The 22,599-nt window shown below is 40.0% G+C and overlaps 1 protein-coding gene and 1 pseudogene across 1 annotated transcript in view; one reads left to right on the plus strand and one right to left on the minus strand.

Annotated features, from left to right (window-relative positions):
- RAD54B (RAD54 homolog B) overlaps positions 1-5,273 on the plus strand; it is a 97,055-nt gene extending 91,782 nt beyond the window's left edge. Inside the window, exon 15 of the mRNA XM_047089019.1 lies at positions 4,985-5,273. Coding sequence (XP_046944975.1) covers positions 4,985-5,202 — 218 coding nt within the window. The 3' untranslated portion in view covers positions 5,203-5,273. The remainder of the gene's footprint in view (positions 1-4,984) is intronic.
- Positions 2,519-3,222, minus strand: LOC124519068 (proteasome subunit beta type-6-like; annotated as a pseudogene).
- Positions 5,274-22,599: the final 17,326 nt, after the last annotated feature.

Here is a 22,599-nt window from a genome sequence, read left to right on the forward strand (position 1 = left end):
AGCAAGATCCAGTGGCTTGAAGTCCCTTGGTAAATTGTGTTGAAAAGGTTTAAGAAGTTAGACTGTACAAGACTGACATGGAAGAATTATATTTTATGTAAGTCAACATTTGATTCTCTCTCTTGTATGCTTTTTCTATTTTAATAATTTCTGCTTATTTTCTCTTCATTTTTCCTTGTATTTACTCTGGTTTTTTTTCTTATTTTTCAAGTGGAGTGCTTAGCTTGATGATTTTAAGACTTCTTTTCTAAAATGGGTATTTAAGGCTGTAAATTTTCCTCTCGGCTGAATCTCATAATTTTGATATGCAGTCTTTTTATTATTCAGTTCTAAATGTTTCATATTTTCCACTGTGATTTCTGCTTTGACTCATGTGTTGTATAAAAGTATGTTTTAAATGTATTTTAGTTTTTGTTATTGTGTTCCGGCTACTGCAATGTAGTCAGATAGATATATGGTCTGTGAGATATTGATTCTTTGGTAACTATAATGATGTGTGTGGCCTGGTATGTGGTCACTTTGTAAATGTTTCTTGTGTGCATGAAAACCGTGTATATTCTCTTAATTATGTAGTTTAGAGTTGTGCCATGTTAGTCAAATTTTCTGTTAAAATCAATTTTATCTTATTTTACAGATTTAAAAATTAAGTATTTTAACTTATAAATTGTTAATATATTTACATGGTCAAGTATTTAAATATATAAAATGTATATATGAAAACTCTATGATACCCTTGTCTGCCTAATTTCTAGCCCCTATCCCATAACCATTATTAGCTTTTTGTGTGTCCTTCTAGATATATTTTTATGTTCATGCAAATAACTCTGAATATATATTCTTGTCCAGTTTTCCTACCAATAAAGGGTAGCATAGTAAATAGATACAGGTCTGTACCTTTTTCACTTAATAGTATATCTTGAAATCTTTCCATATCATTCCAGAAGGTTTCCTTATTCTTTTTTTCCCTTATATAATCCTCCATTTTACTTGTCCCCCACAGGTATCATTAGGTATAATTACGGGTATAATTAGGTATATCAATTAGGTTCTTTCCACTCAGTGTATATCTTTATTCATACATCTTTTCCCATATGTTCAAGTATATCTATAAGGTAAATTATCAGTGCTGTTGGGTCAGAAAATATGTACGTTTATAATTTTATTTTATTTTGCTTTATTATTATTTTTTTAATGTTTATTATTTTTGAGAGAGCACACAAGCAGCAGAGGAGGAGCAGAGGAAGAGGGAGACAGAGGATTCAAAGCAGGCTCTGTGCTGACAGCAGAGATCCTAATATGGGGCTTGAACTCACAAACCATGAGATCATGACCTAAACTGAAGTTAGACACTAAACCAACTGAACCACCCAGGCGCCCTATTGTCTTTTCATGTTCTGCTTATTCCAACAAAGGCCTACTAGTGGTTAACTCTCAATCTTTGATTTTTCAAAGTATATTTGTTTTTTTTCTCTCTCTCAAATGCTGTCTTTGCTAGGTGTACAATTCTAGTCAGTAGGGTGTTTTTGTTTTTATTTTGTCAGTACTTTGAAGGTATTATCCTGCTGTCTTCTAGATTCTTGATGTTGTCATCTCTTAAGACCTCAATGATTTTTGACATTGACAGGATTTAGATATTAAGGAAAGACAGTTTTAAGTGTGATGAAATTTTAAAAGAAGTCTTTATCTTTTAGAAATGTGAAGTGAAATATTTACAGTTGAAATGATATGTACAGTTGAAATGATATGTACTATATATTGATTTCATAATAATAAGGAAGTAGAGAAAGCCTAAATAAAACAGGATTGGCTATTGATGGTTACTGAAGGTGGGGTGCATAATAAATCTTTAGGTTCTTCATTTCTGTCATGTCAACTTTTTCTTTTTTATTGTTTATTTATTCTTGAGAGAGAGAGAGAGAGAGAAAGCGAGCGAATGGGGGGGAGGGGCAAAGAGACAGTGAGGCACAGAATCTGAAGCAGGCTCCAGCTTCTAAGCTGTCAGCACAGAGCCTGATGGAGGGCTCGAACTCATAAACTGCAAGACATGACCTGAGCCGAAGTTGGACGCTTAACCAACTGAGCCACTCAGTGCCCCTATCTTGTCAACTTTTATATATATTTGAAATTTCCCGTAAATAAAATGCTTTTTTTTAAAAAAAATGTTTAGTTTTGAGACAGTGTGAGCGGGGGGGCGGGGGGGGGGGGAGGGCAGAGAGAGAAAGGGACAGAGGATCCAAAACAGGCTCCATGCTGACGGCAGTGAGCCTGATGTGGGGCTTGGACTCAAGAACCATGAGAATATGACCTGAGCCAAAGTCACATGCTCAACCAACTGAGCCATCCAGGTGCCCCCATAAATAAAATGTTTAAAAAAACCCTTTCAGTAGCTTCCATTACTCTTAAAGATAGAGATTATAAAATCTTCATTTTTTTTTCTTTTTTTTTCTTTTTGACAAAGTGTTTATTGAATTTAATGTGGCTATGGGGTGTCTCTTACTGTATCCTAGAATTGTAGGAATCAGGGAGGCAGTAACGTGGCAATGGTGAATTTGGGAATCTGGTCCCCCAAAAGTACCCGCTGCTCCACCCCTAACTCCTGGATGGCTGCCAGGCAGATCACACCTCTGCTGGAGCCATCCTGTTCCATGGCTGAAGTGAGGGCATTGGCAGACACTCTTCCTTGGTCATGCCTTCCTGGTAGGTGGTATCGACATAGTCCTAGATATAGGAGCTCCCAGAGCCCCCAATGGCAAAGGACTGCCTTACCATCATACCCCCCCAGGGGCACCGAGTACACCTGGCCTCCTTCTTGGGGTCTGCAGTGATGATTCCTGCCATCAATTCTTCCCGGTATAGGTAACACATCTCCTTAAAGAGGCTGGCGGCTGTGTACAGCAGCAGAGGCTCATTTAGCTCAATGCTGTGGAAACCAAGCTGATACGTGACAGCATCGGCTACTGCCTGGGTATCTGCTGCTGAGCCTGAGCGGCAGCAGAAGATACGGTCATGGATAGGGGTCAGCTTGTCAGTCAGTCGATTGGCGATGTAGGACCCAGTGGTAGTTCTGGAGTCGGCTTCGAGAACCACACCCCCTTCAAATTGTATGGCCATGATAGTGGTCCCTGTGGAGACTTCCTGGCTTTCCCAGTCGGGGGCAATAGCCTTGGGACCCCAGGCTGGGACAGACCCCCCTCCTCCACCAGATTCTAAGGTGGCCGCCATCTTCCTCCTCTAAAATCTTCATTTTAATTAAAGTTGTTTTTTTTTTTTTAAATTTTTTAACGTTTATTTATGTTTGAGAGAGGGAGAGAGATTGCAAGCAGGGAAAGGTCAGAGAGAGAGGGAGACACAGAATCCAAAGCAGGCTCCAGGCTCCAATCTGTCAGCACAGAGCCCAACGTGGGGCTCAAACCCATGAACCGTGAGATCATGACCTGAACTGAAGTTGGACACTCAACTGACTGAGCCACTCAGGCACCCCTTCATTTTAATTAATTAGTCAATTGATTTTTTGAGACAAAAATCTTTATTACTTGTTTAATGTTTATTTTTGAGAGAGAGAGCTTAAGAGTGAGTCGGCGGGGGGCAGTGAGAGAGGGAGACACAGAATCCCAAGCAGGCTCCATGCAGCCAGCGCAGATGCTGATGCGGGGCTTGATCTCAGAAACTGTGAGCTTGTGACCTGAGCCAAAATCCTGAGTCAAATGCTCAACTGACTGAGCCACCCAGATGCCCTGTTTATATATTTAAGACTAAAATCTTTAAAGTGGTTAGTTAGGATAGGGTAGTGCTGTAACAGGAAAGCACAGTGGCCTACCACAATAGAAGTGTATTTCTCATTCATGTCACAGGGCACATAATAGTAACTAGTGGACAGCTAGTTACTATTACTCGCTATTTACTACTGCTAAATCTCAGAGGTGATTTAGTGATCTAGGCTTCTTCCACTTTTCATTCTACCATCCTCTTAGGCCTTAGAGTTCGCTGCTGGGATCCCTGCATCTGCCAGCCAGCAGGTGAGAGAAGAAGAAAGGTAGAAAACCATGTGATATGGGGGATTTTTCTAAGCCAGCCCTGGAAGTGACCAGAGCACTTCTATCTGTCTTCCATAGGCCAGACTCCATGATTGCATCTAAGTGTAAGGGAGACTAGAGAAATGTGGCTGAGTGGCCTGGAGGAAAGAGATAGGGATTTCATGAGTAACTACTAGCCTCTGCCATTCAGGATTTGATCACAGTGTTTTGCATCTGGTCCTTGAATGCACTTTACCCTGCATTACTCAACTTCTTGCATCTTTCTTTGGCTTTGCTTTCTGGGCTCTCTGGTTGCCTTGGGCTCCTGTGAGTTCGTCAGACTGTGCCAGACTCCCTTCACTTTCGTTCCTTCTCCTGGAGTGCTTCACCTCCTTTCCTCATCTGGTTCTTGCCTTCTCATCCTTCAGATCTTAATAAAACAAGTCAGTTCTTGTTACATGTGCTCAGAGTCCCTTGTATCTTAATTCCTTACCCTTACCACTGTTTGTAATACAGCTGCACAGTGCCTTGTCTTCGATTTTGAAATCTAGGAAGATTGAAAGACCAGAAGTTGTTTTTTTTTTTTTCTTTATAAGTTTGCAACAAACTTACTGGGTGGCAAAAACTTTAAGTCAATGTGACTTAAAGTAGTCATTAACCCATTTCATAAGACTATTCATAAGACTTGCTGCAGAATATTAATGTGTTTGATGATGGAGTGCTGTCCCAGATCGTTCCAATTATATTCTGAATTTGGAAACATATCTGTCCCAAAGGTTTTAGGTAAGGGATTATATACCTGTAATACATCTCTTTGATTATTTGTTTAATGTAGACCACAATGCCCTTGAAGTCAGAGACTAAAATGTAATAAATTATATAAGCTCATTGTGTCATAAAATAAAAAAAGTACTATTTATAGTAGGGTATTGATTGGCCTAAGGATTTTCTCATTGTTTTACTTATTTCAGGTGATTCATTGGAAAAAGTCCCTATCTCTAGAAATTGTCAGCTTGGTCCACATCACCAGAAGTCTAGCTCTCTGAAACCTCTCTCCATGTCACAGCTGAAGCAATGGAAACATTTTTCTGGAGATCATTTAAATCTTACAGATCCTTTTCTTGAAAGAATAAGAGAAAATGTCTCATTCTTTTTTCAGAATATAACCAACCAAAGTACTGTTATATAAAAAGCGATTACTTCATGACATTCTCTTGCCAACTCTTTAAAAAATTAACATAATAATTAAATGTAATTTTTGAAAACTAATAGAATTATTTAAGTTATATTTTTTGTTGCAAAATATAATTTTGATACATGGTCAAAATTTGAGTTGCTTAATTTTTTGTATGTATTCTTCAATGTTGAAATATTAAAGACTTGCTTCTGTCATCAGATTATTAATTAATGTTTCATAATTAATGCACTTTTATTAAATACCCATTAAAGAATTTTAATAAGGAATATAAAAAGGTAAAATACCTAGTCTCAGTCTCTGGGAAATCTGATCTGATTAGGAATATTAGACACAGATGTGTGAGACCATTGAAAAACTTGATCAGTTTAAACTATAGCTCTAGGGAGCAAGAGAATCAGCACCTAGGACTGCAGAGGCTGACGATGCTGAATGTAATAGTTGCTGCAAAGCAGTTGGAGTGAGCGTGGTCAGTAGGTTGGGGCAGGAGATGAAGGACGATGGGACACTTTAGAACACCAGCTCCTAATCTGAGACCTTAGACACATGGGGCACTGGCAAGCAGCCTGTAAAGCAGTGTCCACCAAACATTGTTTGTATTCTGAATTAAGAAAGGTTCGGCTACCCTCATGTCGAGGGTTGTCTGTAGTAATTTTTGACATCAAAAAGAGAGTTTTAATTTTAGTGTACAAAGCAAGCTTTAGAAGACTGAAGTCTACAAGGAGAAAGGAATTTCTCAGTCTCCAACTGGGGCGTCTACAATCAGCTTCTGCTTCCATTTAGGAAAATTTCTTTTAGGCTGAATATTGTCTTGAGGTCTTGAATAAAGACTCAATAATTATGTATGAGCAAATCTGAGTTCTTCAGATTTCTAGTGCCATACCTGGGCAGTTGTACATCTAGGATTCATGAATAGGCCCAAATTTGTCGGTGAGGAAGTAGTCAACTAATAATAAGCAAAAATGGTGTCTCTTGGCCCTATGTATAGACCTCATATATGAGGCTTTCCATATAAAACTTCTTTCAGTATCTGTCTTGCATCATGTTATTCTCAGGTGTAAAATCCTTAAAAAAATACAACGATAGAGACTAGTAGCTTTATTGTCTATCTTAAACTGTAGTGGATGCTAGAGCGTGCCGTCCAGATTGCCAGTGTGTTTGTTTCCCTAGGTGTCTGCCACTACTCCTAGCCAAATCCCTGCCTGAGTATAGCCCTGAGCTGAAAAGCGCTGCCTCACCCAAGGTTACGCTCCCTCCGCAGGGTAGCTGTCATCCAGTGATTTGTTGATGTAGGTTGGAAAGGCCCAGCTCCAGAGCTCTTCAGGACAAGTCTAAAGGACGGTCCAGCTCCAGACCTCCTCAGTCGAGGCCTTTGCTGCAGCTTTAGTGCAGTTCAGCCTCTCTCTCTGTTCAGTCATGCTTCCCTCACTCCCTTACAGATGTTGTTCCAAAGAGCACTTCCCAACAAATTCCCTGTAAGCAAATCTGCCTCAGCAGAAGCTGACCCATCACACTATCCACGACGTATCGCTGAAGAAAAGCATTTTAGTAATTATAATTGATGACATTCAATTGTAAATACTTGTAGGCAGAATAATTTAATTGGATGAGCTGATATGAAAGTTTAAAAAATAGTATAAGTTTTGCTTTATACTATTTGAAAAATTAGACTCTGCAGAAAGAATTACCACTTGTACATTCACAGTGTTGTGCAGTCACTACCACTATCCATTTTCAGAAAAGAGTTCTCTTCTTAATGTCTTCCTTTCTTTCTTCCTGGGCACTGTCAACCCAAAGCTGTTGGCCTCCATCCTAACTGATAAATGCAGTGAACTCTTTTCAGTCTTTATCTCAGCTTTTTTTCACATTAAATACTGGCGAACACTTTCTTCTTGAAACTCTTGCCTTCCTTAATTTTGATTAAATGAGTATATTCATTTGTCATTCCACAAATAGTTTTTAAATTAAAAAAATTAAAAAAAAATTTTTTTTTGACGTTTTATTTATTTTTTTTGAGACAGAGAGAGACAGAGCATGAACGGGGGAGGGGCAGAGAGAGAGGGAGACACAGAATCGGAAACAGGCTCCAGGCTCTGAGCCATCAGCCCAGAGCCTGACGCAGGGCTCGAACTCACGGACCGCGAGATCGTGACCTGGCTGAAGTCGGACGCTTAACCGACTGAGCCACCCAGGCGCCCCTAAGTTAAAAAAAATTTTAATGTTTATTTATTTTGAGAAATAGATATAGAGAGCAAGCAGGGGAGGGGCAGAGAGAGGGAGACAGAGAATCCCAAGCAGGCTGCACACCATCAATGCAGAGCCCGATGTGGGTCTCAAATCCATGGACCATGAGACCATGACCTAAGCCTAAAGATGCCCAACCAACTGAGCCACCCAGGCACCCCTAATTTTAAAGTTTATTTATTTATTCTGAGAGAGAAAGAGAGTGGGGAGGGGCAGAGAGGGAGGGAGAGAGAGAAGCCCAAGCAGGCTCCACACTGTCAGCACAGAGCCTGACTTGGGCCTCAAATTTATGAAGTCGTGAGATCTTGACCTGAGCCAAAATCAAGAGCCAGACGCTCAATGGACTGAACCACCCAGGTGTCCCTCCACAAATATTGAGTAGCTAGCACATGTTGGACATTGTCCTTGGGGTTGTGCATACAACAATGAATACCACAGGCAGTCTCCATCCTGGCACTTTCATTCTAGCACACAGAAAACAATGCACATATGTAATACAGCACATGATAAGTGCTATGAAGAAAAATAAGTGGAATAAAGGAAAGATATTAAAGTGGGGCTGTGGATTGCTATTTATATAGGGTTAATTTATGCAGAGACCTGAAAGAACCATGGCATTTTGTTGGAAAAATGTCCCAGACAGAAGGAACCTCGTGCAAAAGCCTTGAGACAGATGAAGGAGTGTATGACGTGTTTGAGAAACAGCCAGAGGTCATTGTGGAGAGAGTAAGAGTAGTAAAAAATGAGGTCAAAGAGATGATGTTGGGGGGCAATTCAAATGGTAGAGGGCACTGAAGATGGTCTTGAGAGCTTTAGCTTTTACTCTTGAGGGAGATGGAAAACCACCAGGATTTGAGCCAAGGAAAGACATGATCTGAATTGCTTTGGTGATGGAACGGAATGGTGGAACATGGGGTGGAAGCAAGATGAGTTACAAGATTATTGCAATAATCTAGTTAAGAGATAATGGTGATTTAGACCAGGTGGTAGCTGTGAAGTGTTAAGGAACAGTTGGATTCTTAATATTTTTGAAGGCAGAGCCAACAAAATTTATGAATGGATTGAAAAAGAGGAAAATCAAGAGTGACTCCCAAGATTTTTGGCCTGAGCCGAAGGAGAAATGGTATTGCTAGTTAGTGTGATGGGAAGACTGAGAAAAGAGGTTTGTGGGAGATCTGAAGTTCAGTTTTCATTATGTCAAGTTTGATAGGCCAGGGAAGATGTCCAATAAGATTCATAAATGAATTGAGTTCAGAGCCTTGGTCAAAGCTAGAGATAAATTTGGGATTTTGTCAGTATATGTATGGTATTTAATAAAGTCATGAGATTGGATGCCATTACTTAGGTAGTAAGTGTAGGTAGAAAAGAGATAAAGCAGCTACATGTAGGGATAAATATAATGATAGCTAGCACTTAGTAAGTACTTATTGCTGTGTTCTAAATGCTAAGAGCTTTGCAACCTATGAGATAGGGTTAATATTGTCTTAGATGAACTGAGTTTTCTAAACTGTTCAATTACATGTCTAAGGGTAGTCGTGAGACTTAAGTGAAATGATGTATGGTTAGTGAGAGAAATATTATCTTGGCTGCTTGCATCAGAATTTCTCTTAGTCTTTATTTGGAAAAACACCTTATTAAAACTTGGGTGGGAGAGAGTAAGCCTTGGGTGTTGGTTGCTGTCAAAGTGTAATGAAGGAGAAAAATTTGGAATTTTAAAGGCAATCTGAGGAAGGGTTAAGAGAAAGAAAAATGAGAATATGGAGGGGAGGCTGGGACTGGGTTAGATAAAAATTCCCAGTGACAGAACTGGAGGATATTTGAATAACAGTTGTTTTCCATGTAGTTGTTTGCTGCATAGTTCTGGAAGTAGCCCTCCCTTTATCTCTTTCCCACCATGAAATCTTGATGGAATGTTGGAAGAGGCTGAGTTTTGTGAGGGAAACCCTGTGACACGGGACAAAGGTGGCAAGTGTGACATGGGAGCCCTGAGGCTGAGAAGCACAGGTAATGGTAAGCCCTTGGGAACTGAGGACGGCTTTGCACTTTGACAGGCCAGTTTGTGGGGGTTCAAACTCGTTTAATTTAGATGTGGAAGGGCGCCCAGTTAACCTATGGGTTGCATATATAAAGCACCTTTCCTGTGGCAGATGCTTAGTTTATAAGAATTCCCTTCTTTTCCCCTTCTCTGTGCTCCCCTGCCCCTAGGTCTGTGGTATAGCACTTAACATATGGTCTGTAACTGTTTACCTGGCTCTTTCTTCCACCAGGCTGAATTCTTTGAAGATAGGAATTTATTTTACTCATCCTAGGATTGAATTACCTTGTGTGGTCTCTGGCACAAAATGGCTACTTAAAAGTAGGGGATTGGATGAATGAATGAATGAATGAATGAATGATTGAATGAATGAGTGAGATACTTCAATTCTTTTTCTTCCTTAACCACCATGATTGGGTTCCTTGCTCATAGATCTAAGCTTCAAGGTATTTACTAAGCTGAGCATGGAGCTGTGCTGGACCCCGAAGAACGCAGAGCCAACAGTTTTTTCTTGCCTTCTGGCAGCAATAGACTTCCGTTTTTGCTTTCACGATTTCTAACTATCTGCCGCATGAACTGACGAAAGTTCTCAGTATGATGGGTAGGATTTGAGTCACATTTAAGTCATTTCTAATTACACAAATACACCTTTGACACATGGTCACGTGAATTCTAGTTCTAAATGATAATATGAATACATTAATCACATTCTCATTGAGACCAAATCACCAATGATGAATAAAAATGCAAACAGCTCTGATTAGCAGAATTCAACTTCCCAACAGCCTGTTTGTCCATTTAACAGGATGTACGATAAAGGAACAAGTCAAAAAACACTGCTGTCATTCTCTGGTGCAGTCCTGACCTACATCACATTGCTTGGGCAATTTAGTATCATAATATATTGGCAATTGAAATTCTGTGATTTGCAGCAAATAGCATGTATGATCAGCAGATGGCACTGTTTCTCTGAGTTTGTCCCAAATTAATACTGGGTTCTAGAGGGGTTTGTAGACCTGGCTGTTGTCATTGAAGGAAGGATTCAACAAAGGGATATTATTTTCTTCTTACCTTGTATAATACAGGGCTTTTTGATTTAGACTAGTTTCCTGTGGCATTCTATAGCTGGCCTGTTGCTTTAAGCCATTACAAACTTCCATCCCTGAGATCCTTTGTTGTCCACAAAATCAGTACCAATTCAGAATACAGCTGTTATGATTAAAAAAAAAATTGTGAAAGAAGAATCCTTATTGACACAGACAGAATGGTTTGTTGGAGTTTGTTACACCTACTTGAAAACGTGAAACATTAAATATAATTTAATTTTTATGAATTTTTTTTAGATTCATTAAAAATCCTGTTAAGTCTCTTCTCGGGTAATGAAAAGCCAACAAAGCAGACCAAAACAAATAATACCTTTATTTTTTGAGGAAATAAAATCCTCAGCAAAATCCTGCAGACATTTTCTGAGTCGTTTTAATGTTACTGGTAGGGAATAGCAGGGGGTAGGAGTGTTATCCCTCATCTTTGTTGTTATCTTTATCTTGATAGAAATATTTGGTACCCATTGGTATTTATACTGCCACAGAACAATAGAAATGATATTTTAGAATTGATTTTGATTTGATTACATCGCCTATTTTGCTCAGATGGACAGGCAAATTTATAAGATACAACAGGCTGCATCCATTTTTAGATTTATTTCTCTTTGGAGAAGCACACAACACAGGTACCAAGAAACCATGTATTGCAAAAGCAGAGCAGAAGTTTCATGACTTAGGCCAGGTTTTCATATCCCAGTCACTCTGCCCCTGGGATAATCTGTGGTCTTGTGAGATAGGATCGAGGGGATGTGGACAACCTCGGTTACTGGAAGCCAACAGCTTTGGGGCTCTTTAGTCTTTGTACCTCGCTAAGGTTGGGAAATAAAGAGTAAATATGGAGGCCAACATATCCCTTGCTTTGTTGATAACAGCTTAGTTGATGAACTCGGCTTGAGGTCTATTACCCAGATGGGCTTAATACAGAACTCTGTCCAGCCCATGAGGAAGTGCTTTCCCTGGATAAGCTTCATGATGTGGAGGCACAGAGCACAGCTTGTGCTTTCTATAAGCAGACTCGAGGCTCCTTCCCAGAAGGAAGGAGGTGGATGTATTTTGTTTTTTTGTGTGTGTTTGCATTTTTTTTATTGAGGCAAAATTCCATTACATAACATAACATTCCAAAACATAAAATTCACCATTAAAACAGTTTATTGAGGTGGTGAAACTCACATAACATAAAATTAATCATCTTTTTTTTTTTTTTTAATTTATTTTTGGGACAGAGAGAGACAGAGCATGAACGGGGGAGGGGCAGAGAGAGAGGGAGACACAGAATCGGAAACAGGCTCCAGGCTCTGAGCCATCAGCCCAGAGCCCGACGCGGGGCTCGAACTCACGGACCGCGAGATCGTGACCTGGCTGAAGTCGGACGCTTAACTGCGCCACCCAGGCGCCCATAAAATTAATCATCTTAAAGTGAGCAATTCAGTGGCATTCAGTGTATTCACAATGTTGCTTAGCCATCACCACTATCTTATTCTAGAACATTTTCATCACCACCACCACCCCACCCCACCCCCCACCCCCAGAAAAAAAGCCCTGTCACTGTAAGCATTTATTCCCAGTGCTGGGGTGGACTATTACCATCATGGTGGTCCTTTTCATCTTCTGTTCCAAATCAGTGACAAGGGAAGGAGGCTGATGGAATATTTGGGGTCCTGGAGAGGTTCTTCCTCAGGACGATGAGAGAAGGGTAGGAATGGGGAGGGATGGTATGCTCAACAAGACTTTCTACTCTGGTCCTTCATCCCACTTCCCAGTTGTCAATGAACAGAAATTCTAGTAACTTCTAGTGCAGGTTTAATTTTCCATTTGTATTAGGGTTCTCCAGAGAAACAGAACCAATAGGAAATCGATCCCTCTCTCTGTTTCTATTTTAAGAAATTGACTCATGTGATTGAGGGAGGCTGGCAGGTGTCAAATCTGTAGGGTAAGCTAAGAACCTGTGACAGCAGGCAAATTTCTATGTTGCATTTTGTAAAAAAAATTATTTATTTTGAGAGAGTGCACATGCACACATGTGTGCATGGGCAGGAGAGGGGCAGAGAGAGAGTCCCAAAGAGGCTCCCCTTTTTTTTTTTAAGTTTTTTAAATTATTTTTTTTTTTGAGAGAGTGAGAGCTGGAATGGGAGAGGGGCAGAGAGAGAAGGGGACAGAGGATCCGAAGCAGGCTCCGCTCTGACAGCATCTAGCCCAATGTGGGGCTCAAACTCACAAACTGTGAGATCATGACCTGAGCCAACATTGGATGCTAAACCAACTAAGCCACCCAGGCGTCCCTAGGCAGAATTCCTTCTTGAGGGAACCTCAGTTTTTGCTCTTAAGGCCATTAGTCCACCCATACTCTGGAAGGTAATCTCCTTTATTTAAAGTCAACTGACTATAAATATTATTTATATCTAAAAAAATACCTTCATAGCAACTTCTAGACTAGGGTTTTACTAAAACAGCTAGGCACCATAGCCTAGCCAGTTGACACAAAATTAACCATCGCACTATTCATTCTTTTTTTTTTTTAATTTTTTTTAACGTTTTATTTATTTTTGAGACAGGAAGAGACAGAGTATGAACAGGGGAGGGTCAGAGAGAGGGAGACACAGAATCCGAAACAGGCTCCAGGCTCCGAGCTGTCAGCACAGAGCCCGACGCGGCGCTCGAACTCACGGACGGCGAGATCATGACCTGAGCCGAAGTCGGCCGCCCAACCGACTGAGCCACCCAGGCGCCCCCGCACTATTCATTCTTATTTATTTATTTTTAGTTAATAGCACCTGTGTAGTATTTACTGTGTGCCAGGGACTTTTCTAAGTACTTCATAAACATTAACTCAATGTGCTTATGCTTACTAATGAGGATCCATTATATGGGTACATGAATACAAATCTTAGCGTATGACTATTAGTTCATGACTTGTAAGGTTGTTTCTCTCCTATTTATCTACTTTCTGTTCACCCTCAATTACTTTACTCTTTCATTTGGACCTAAATGTCCAGAGTGTTCTTTTCCTGGGCTGTGTCTCCCCGTGCCCCTGCATTCCTAGACTCTCCATTGCCATTCTGTGGCTGTGATTGTCAGAGAATACAAAATAGCAGGGGCTAAAATGAGGCATAGCTTTATTTCTTAAGTATAAGTCTGGGTTGGCAGTTCAGGCTAGTGTGATAATAGTCGTCAGGGACCCAGGCTTTCAACTTCTCTGCTGCTTCTCTGTTCTTACTATGCAGCTTCTACCTTCTAGTCCAGACTTGCTCTAGCAATCTTCTCTGCATTTTAGCAGACAGGAAGGAGATGGGCAGGCCTTTGTTTAAGGACTGGTTCTTGAAATTACATGCCTACTCTCACTTCCGTCCAATTGGCTGGAAGTAGTCACATGCCAAAGTGGAGCTATTCCTGACAAATGTACCAATCAAATAAGTCACTTCTCCCAATGACTCTGGTGACTGAAGGTTCAAAGGAAGGCCAAAGGTTACATTAATTCACTGGAGTGATTGGGAAGAAGCACAGCCCCCTAATCATGGGCAGTTTGCACAATCTTAATGAACATCAACAGAAGTAGATGTTCTCTAAATAACTGAGAAGAGTGGGAAATGTGGTACCTAAAAAACTGAAAAAGTAACTTATATAAGGACTTTGGGCTGATATGCGTATAGGCTAAGATTTTTTTTTAGTCATTGTTGAATTAATTTTCAAGTTTTGGAGAGAGTGTGATTATTTATAAGATTGCTATTTAATCTGCCCTAATGAGTGCAGCAGTAATACTAATAGCCTGTGGCTTATGTCAGCACTTGGAAATGTTAACACAGTAATGACTATTTTCTACTGTTAGCAATAACCATCGCAATAGGGTGTCACATTAACCTTTATCTTCTGAATCCTCTTCATATTTTAAAATTCAATCACTGGCAAAGCAGACAATGCCAGCTTTATTATACAAAACCAGTTGCTCTCATCTTTCTCCCTTTATTCTTTCAGATCCTCTACCATAGGAGGAAACCATTAAGGAGAAGCTTTGTGCTTTCTTGGTAAGGCCCCATTGAACATGGTCAGGAGGGAGAGGTAGCTGTGTTTCCCCCCAGGATTAGCTTTGGAAATCATTCTCTAATTCATGGGCCAGCAACAAAAGGTAGCACTGAGGTTGCTGTGGGTACCATGTTTTTCTTCTTCCTGACCTTTATGCTCCCTTCTACTCAGAGGCAAAGGTAAGACAGCTCACAGGGATACCAGGATCCATAGTCTGTGAGGAAGGGCCCATGCCTCTGGCATTCCAACTGGACTAAAGGACTTTGCTCATCCCACAGAGCAGCCCCCATTGTGCTCACTCTCATAGTCTATGAGAAGCTCATGGAGATGAGATTAGGGAAAGAGGGAAGAGTTAAGCAAGTGTAAGAAAGCGAGAAGGAGGTGATTGGTATGCCAAAGCTCCTGTTCAGATTCCAGTCTAGGGGCTAATTTATAAGAATAAGCTATGGGCCCCTCCGAACCTCTGACTCAATCCTGTGGTGCTAGAGGGTATCTGTGCAATGCCCTGTGGCAATGCCCAAGGTGATGGAGACATGGTAGTTAATACTGGGGCATCCTTTTTTTTTTTTAAGAAAAAAAAATTGTAAGTTTATTTATTTAGAGAGAGCGAGAATGAGAGAGACTGTGTGGCCAGCATGCATGAGTGGGGAAGGGGCAGAGAGAGAGAAGGAGAGAGAGAATCTCAAGCAGGCTCTGCTCTGTCAGCCAACCCGTGAACCCATGAGATCATGACCTGAGCCAAAATCAATAGTCGGAAGCTCAACTGAGCCACCCAGGTGCCCTGGGGCATCCATTTTTAGTCATTTGGTAATTTAGCTCTTATCACCAAAGGAAAAACAATTACTACCTTTTCCCTCAAAACCTCATTCTTCTCAGAATAGAAGTCAAAGTCCTGACAATGGCCTATAGTCTGACATATTCTGGCCCCATTATCTTTATGACCTCATCTCCCCCTCACCAACTATACTTCATTCCCACTGTCCCTCTTGTTATTTGAATACTAGGCACGCTTCTGTCCTGGTGTCCTGGGACCTGGCCTATAGATCCTCAGCAACTAGTTGGGAAATTGAATTGAAGGAAGGAGTGGCCAAAGGTGCCTAACATTTTCTATGGAAATAAGGGGAAATGTGAGACAGGAAAAAGCCATTTGGTGAGTTCTAAGACTTACTTTGTACTTATGGCACTGGAAAAATGGCTTTTGTGGTCAGTTACACAGATTGTCATATTGTCACTGGAGACAAAATTCCCAGGTATGGTTGTACTCTTTTTCTTTTTTTCATTTTTTTTAATGTTTATTTTTGAGACAGAGAGAGACAGAGCATGAATGGGGGAGGGTCAGAGAGAGAGGGAGACACAGAATCTGAAGCAGGCTCCAGGCTCTGGGCTGTCAGCACAGAGCCTGACGTGGGGCTTGAACTCATGGACTATGAGATCATGACCTGAGCCGAAGTCGGACGCTTAACCGACTGAGCCACCCAGGCGCCCCTGGTTGTACTCTTAAAAGGCAATTAAGAAAGAACTATATGATTCAGAGCGTTGACTAGATGCCAAAGAGCATTGACGAGATGCCAAAGAACATTGATGCCCATTTCCCCCCATGCACTAGGACCCACTATTAACTATAGAGCCTTAAAAAAATACTGAACAATCAAGAAGGCCCTGTTGCCTGTATGCTGAGATGGGATTGATCAATAGCCAGAGTTTTCTACCACTTGCTAAGGATGCATGATGCTTTATAAAACTCTCTAGTTTTATATATGTAACATATATAACTAATGAAGGTAGTTTGAGAAGCAAACCTTGTAAATTCCCTCCCTAGTTCTAGAACTCACTCACTTCCAGTATTTAGTTTCCATGAAGTAAGTTAATCTCCAAAGTGTGGAAAAGCCTTTGGAGATCCTTGGTTAGAATGTACCTGCAGATATAGGAATAATTTAACATTAAAAAAATTTTTTTTAATGTTTATTTATTTTTGGCAGAGAGAGAGTGAGTGAGCACGAGCCAGGGAAGGGCAGAGAGAGAGGGAGACACAGAATCTGAAGCAAGCTCCAGGCTCTGAGCTGTCAGCACAGAGCCGAATGCAGGGCTTGAACTCATGAACCGTGAGATCATGACCTGAGCCAGAGTTGGACGCTTAACTGACTGAGCCAGGAATTCCAGGCACCCAGGAATAATTTAACATTTGATGACACGGCAAATCCAGAACGATTACCATTCAGATAGAAAGGGAAAGATGGAAATCTGATTATAGGAGAACGTTTTAAAGATACCTACATGAGACTTACTATTATTGAGACAAAAACCCTCCATTCGTTCTCTGTGTAGCCAAGTAAACCTTTTGCATTTCTGGTCTTCCTCTGGCTCCTGAAGCCACCAATCTTTAGCAGCAAGTCTAGATGCGAATTCATATTGTCCTGTCTTGTGCTGCATGGAAGCTCCTCAGTGAGCCATCCGAGGAGGCAGTCCCAGTCAGTGGGAAGCAGGGAGACTATGGCTTTTTTGGTTATTGCCTTAGCTTAGATTAGAGACCATTTCCACTAATTGTACTGGGGAGCAACCCTCGTGGTTACGCTCCATGAAGGATGTATTTAATAGTGTCATCTGAAGGAAACAAATAGTGGACAGCTGTTTTATTTTTCTGAAGTTCCACAAAGGAAGGAAATTTCCAGGCTTAGAGAGAAATCACATGTAGTTGCTTCTTATGAGAACTATCACCATGGAAACATCACTTCTGTCATCCATCGGGAAGCTGTTGTTGGGTGTTAGAGGGACGTCCAGTGGGCCTAATGGCTGGTATAATTCTGGGCTTATGAAGGATTTCACTTTTAAAAATGATTCTTGCAGTATGTTTGTGCCTATCTCGAGGGAACCAGAGTCTGAATATTAACTGGACAAATATAAGGTCAGCATCATTGCAGTGTGACTGTCAGAGCTCTGGTGTGGGAATCAGCAGTCTGGAGATTCTAGTCAGATGGTCCCATCGATTTGACTTCCAATTGTATGGAAGTCACTTAATTTTTGCACTTTCTGGTAATAATAATAATGAATCATTTATTGATTGCTTACTATGTGCCAGACATTTTACTAAATGCTTCGTATGCATTTCCCCTTCATTTGTTCCCCTTGACAATCCTAAAATGAATATATAATCCCCATTTTATGGCAAGGGGGGAGAGACATAGGCCTAGAAAACTTAAATACTTTCCAAGAGCAAATGCTGGTTAGTGGTAGAAGCTGGATCTAATCCCAGGTCCATGTGGCTTTAGAACTCACTTGTATGCACCAGCCTTAAACTTGCAAACTAAATGGAAATTTAAGGACTATCTTGTAGTAGTCATCAAATGTGATGGACTGTGGGCCTGTGCCTTTCATACCAGGATTACTTATTCTCAGATTAAGATACATTGGCCAGAAAAATGATCTCCAAAAAGCAAGAATTTGGGAGTTCATGAAGAAAAATGCAAGTAGGAATTGGAGACAAGGGAAAAGATCAAGCTTATTTCTAAAAGAAAAAAAAGAAAGGTGTATCATAGATTTTTGAAAAGTAATTGTTACTGAGGATATCCATGAAGAGATTTGTTATTTTATCTAATTATTTGTCCTTATTAAAGCATTTGGTGGTCAAGGAATACCTATAGATGAGTTGGAAAGAAAACAAAACAAAGGAAAAAATGTCATTCTGTGAGCATGTCCTGCTGGTGGCAGCAACAGTTCACAGCACTTGTCCCTCATTGCATTATGGAATTACAGGCACGTCTTAAAGCACAGAGCTTCCTGTTTTTATAAGATTTCAAATCACAGGCTGCTGTTATGATAGCTATAAAAATTGGCAAATCATTCTAGCTATCCATATGACTGACAGGATTATTTTCCAGAACATTTTATATTACCAGAGTTTTAGATTCATGTTTCCCCCCCATGGGTTGTTAGAAGGGGGTGGATAGAAGGGGTCGAAAAGGGTGGGTATTAAATGATTAATTAAAGGAGAAGTGAGCAAGCCTTTAAAAAACTGATGGAATAGACCATTGAAATCGGTAACACCACCTTAGTTTAACTTCTGATTTTGTTGTAAGGTAAAGATGGGTTTCATAAACTGACTTTTGCACAGGATGAAAGATTTGCTGTTTTATTGAGAATGTTTTGAGAGATCTCCAATAATGGTTTTTCAGTTTTCTTCCATAAACATCATTAAGGAATTCTTTGACTTTCAGATGGCTTTGAAAACATGGAAACATTAATGTTTATTCCATAAGTACTAGATGATAAATGAATGTTTTGGTTTTTCTATTTATGCCCGAGGAAGTGCTCCTAAAGAGAAACTGAAAATTTTGCAGCTTCTGAGCTTTGATGAAGGCCAGCCTCAGGTCAGCAGCAGGAGCCGTCTCTCTTCGGTGTCCTCAGACACCCAAGTGTGGAAGGTTCTCATGGTCAGAAAGTGATGCTTTGACCCGGGCGTTACTTGGTCTCTGTGAGACTTAGCCCCGGAGGCTTCCCTACCTCTGAGCCTGGTTTCTGATTCTACAGTGCTGCCGAGGAAGAAGACATGGAAGGGCCACCTTTTCTGAGGCAGCAGACCTCATCTAGGCTCCTCTAGTGGAAGGAACAAACACACTGAGGCTTAGAGATGTGAGTGCCTTGTAGGTGAAAGGGATCTGCATGAATTGGATCTGGATGGAGCCATTTGACAGGAAAAATTTTCCTGGAAGGAACTCCACCTGGAAGGACGAGTAGAGCCTTCAATCATTCCTACACCCTGAGATGTTGATGGCACCAGGCAGGTGCTCAATGCATGTGAATGAAATGAAGAAATGAATGAATAAGGCAAATAATATAATGCAAGAGAACTTTTTCCATTTCTTCAGTAAGGTGCTCTATGTCTCACTCACTTATTCATTCATGTGCCATACATTGTTTGAAAACTTGTGATAGTCTAGGTTTTTTGTTAAACACTTAGATTCAGGGATGCTTATTTTCATTTCTGCAGGTTTTATCATATGTCATTTTGGTGTGAGGAATGAGTCTGGGATCTAAGTTTTAGAAAATAATTGGCCAGTTGTAATGACAACACTTAAATAATCCGTTCTTTCTCCATTGATATGATATGTCACCCATATCCTATAGGTTTATTTCTGGACTTTTTATGATGTCTTTTAAATTAACACGTGTTTACAAAATTTATTAGTATTTCATAGACCAAATTTATCTTTAGTATTCTTTTTTTTAATCTTTTTAAATGTTATATTTATATTTGAGAGAGAGAGAGAGAGAGAGACAGAGTACAAGCAGGGGAGGAGCAGAGAAAGAGGGAGACACAGAATCCGAAACAGGCTGCAGGCTCTGAGCTGTCAGCACAGAGCCTCACGCGGGGCTCGAACTCACAAACCGTAAGATCATGACCCGAGCCGAAGCCGGATGCTGAACTGACTGAGCCATCCAAGTGCCCCTAGTATTCTTCTTTTTCAATACTTCATTGGTTGTTCTATACCAATTATTTTTCTGGATAGGCTAAAATTATTTTGTCAATTGATTTTGGGGGGAAGATGATATGTTTACAGTATTCATTTGGGAATGTAAGATGTCTCTCTAGATATTTGTGTCTTCTTTTATATTCCTAGGAAATGTTGTGTTGTTTTCATTATATGGAAGAAAACACAAAACATTGTTGGCTCCCTTAGTAGTTCATATCTCTGCTCAGTCTTCACCCCCTTAGGCCTTCCTAACCTTGCCATTAAGTAGCATTGCCCCCACCCCCATAACTTTTTATTTTGCTTTATTTTTATTTATAGCACTTTCTAGCTGACATAAATATTTGTTTTACGTTGTATATGGTCTTTCTCCCCTGGTAGGTTGTAAGCTTTGTGTGGGAGGAGATTGGATGTCCTACTCACTGCTGTGTCTTCAGCTCCCAAAAGTGCCTGACACATTCTACTGTGAATATTTGTTGGCTAAATTGTACTTACCACCCATTCTTTTCAAATCTTAGCATTTTGCCATATTTGTTACAGATTCGTTTTTGAAAAAATAAAAGGCTAGTTGAAGGCTGCTTTGTATTTATCTCCAATCCTATTCTTCCTCTTCTCTCTTTGAGTCACAATTTAGTTTTTTAAAATAAATGTTCATGTGGTTTTGCTTCAAATTTACATAATATAAACACTATATACAACTCTTTGCTTTTATTTTTATTGTTTTTTATTGACGTATAGTTGAAACAATGTTACATTGGTTTCAGGTGTGTTTGCTCTTAGTTTTTCATTTCATGGAAAATGTGTATGTAAGTAAATGTATATATGTGTGAGTATGTATGCATATATATGTTTATTAATTGTCTTTTTTTCAGTCAGCATTACGTTTTATTTATTTATTTTTATTTTTATTAAAAAATTTTTTTTTAACATTTATTCATTCTTGAGAGACAGAGACAGAGACAGAGCATGAGTGGGGAAGGGGCAGAGAAAGAGAGGGAGACACAGAATCTGAAGCAGGCTCCAGGCTCCAAGCTGTCAGCACAGTGCCCGATGTGGGGCTTGAACCCACGAACTGTGAGATCATGACCTGAGCCGAAGTCAGACGCCCAACTGACTGAGCCACCCAGGCGCCCCAGCATTATGTTTTAGGGACTTACCCATGCTGACATATGGATCTCTAGTTCTTTCATTTCAACACCAGGTTAATGAAACACAATTTGTTTATTCTCCTATTGGTGAACATTTAGAATAATTATTCTGCAATTACTGAAAATACTAGTACATACTGGTAGTGAACTGGCTATGTCCCTTCCTCTTTATTACATGTTGCCAAACTGATCTGTAGAGTAGGTGTACCCCAACAAGATATGAGAGCTTTTCTTACTCCCCATCCTTGCCAACACTTAGTGCTGATAGACTGTCTTAGTCTGTTTAGGCTGCTGTATAACAAGGTACCATAGACTGGTTGGCTTATAAACAACAAATTTATTTCTCACTGTTCTGGAGGCTGGAAGTCTGAGGTCAGGGTACGAGCACAGTCAGTTGCTGGTGAAGGTCCTCCTTGGGGTTGTGGACTACTGACTTCTCATTGTATCCTCCTTATGTGGTAGAAAGCAGAGAACTCTCTGAAGTCTCTTTGATAAGGGCGCTAATGCCATTTATGAGGGCTCAACCCTCATGACCTAATCACCTCACAAAGACTCTACTTCTAATATGGGGGTTAAGATTTCAGTATATGAGGAGCACCTTGGTGCCTCAGTCAGTTGAGTATCCAACTTCAGCTCAAGTCATGATCTTCCAGTTCGTGAATGTCAGCCCCTCTTTGGGCTCTGTGCTGACAGCTGGGAGCCTGGAGCCTGCTTTGGAATTCTGTGTCTCCCGCTCCCTCTGCCCCTCCCTTGCTCATGCTCTGTCTCTCAAAAATGAATAAACATAAAAAAAAATTTAAAAAGCATTTCACCATATTAATTTGTGGGGATACAAACATTCTGTTCATAGCATAGACTCTGAAGTTTCCATTTTAATGGTTTTAACTGAAATCTTTTTTTTTTTTTTTTTTTTTTTAAATTTTCCTGATTACCAATCGGGTAAGTATTTTCATGTGTTAAGTAGGATGTTTGGATTTCCTCTTCTGTGAATTGCCTGTTCATTTATGTTGTCTATTTCCTTGTTTTTCTGTTACTGATATATAAGACTTTAAATATTTAGGTTGATTTAATAATTTAATATTTATTTAATAATATTTAATATTTCAGTTGGTTACTAATCCTTTGTCAGTTTTATGAGTTACAAATGTATCTTCTTCCAGCAATGTGTATTTCTATATATATAGAATTCTTGAATTTTAATGTAACCAAGTGTATCTATATTTTCTTTTTGAGTATGTGATTTTGTTTTTGTTTGCTTATTTGCTCATTTATTGAGGAAATTCTTTCTTGCCCTGCAGTCATAAAGAGGTTTTATAATTTCTTCTAAAAGTGTTAAGTTTTAAGTTTCAGTATTTAAGTCTTTAATTCATCTGGAATTT

The sequence above is a fragment of the Lynx rufus genome, unplaced genomic scaffold, assembly GCF_022079265.1.
Source record: "Lynx rufus isolate CCGP_SWC_20201006 ecotype Redwood Valley unplaced genomic scaffold, mLynRuf1.p SCAF_26, whole genome shotgun sequence".
Taxonomy (NCBI): domain Eukaryota; kingdom Metazoa; phylum Chordata; class Mammalia; order Carnivora; family Felidae; genus Lynx; species Lynx rufus.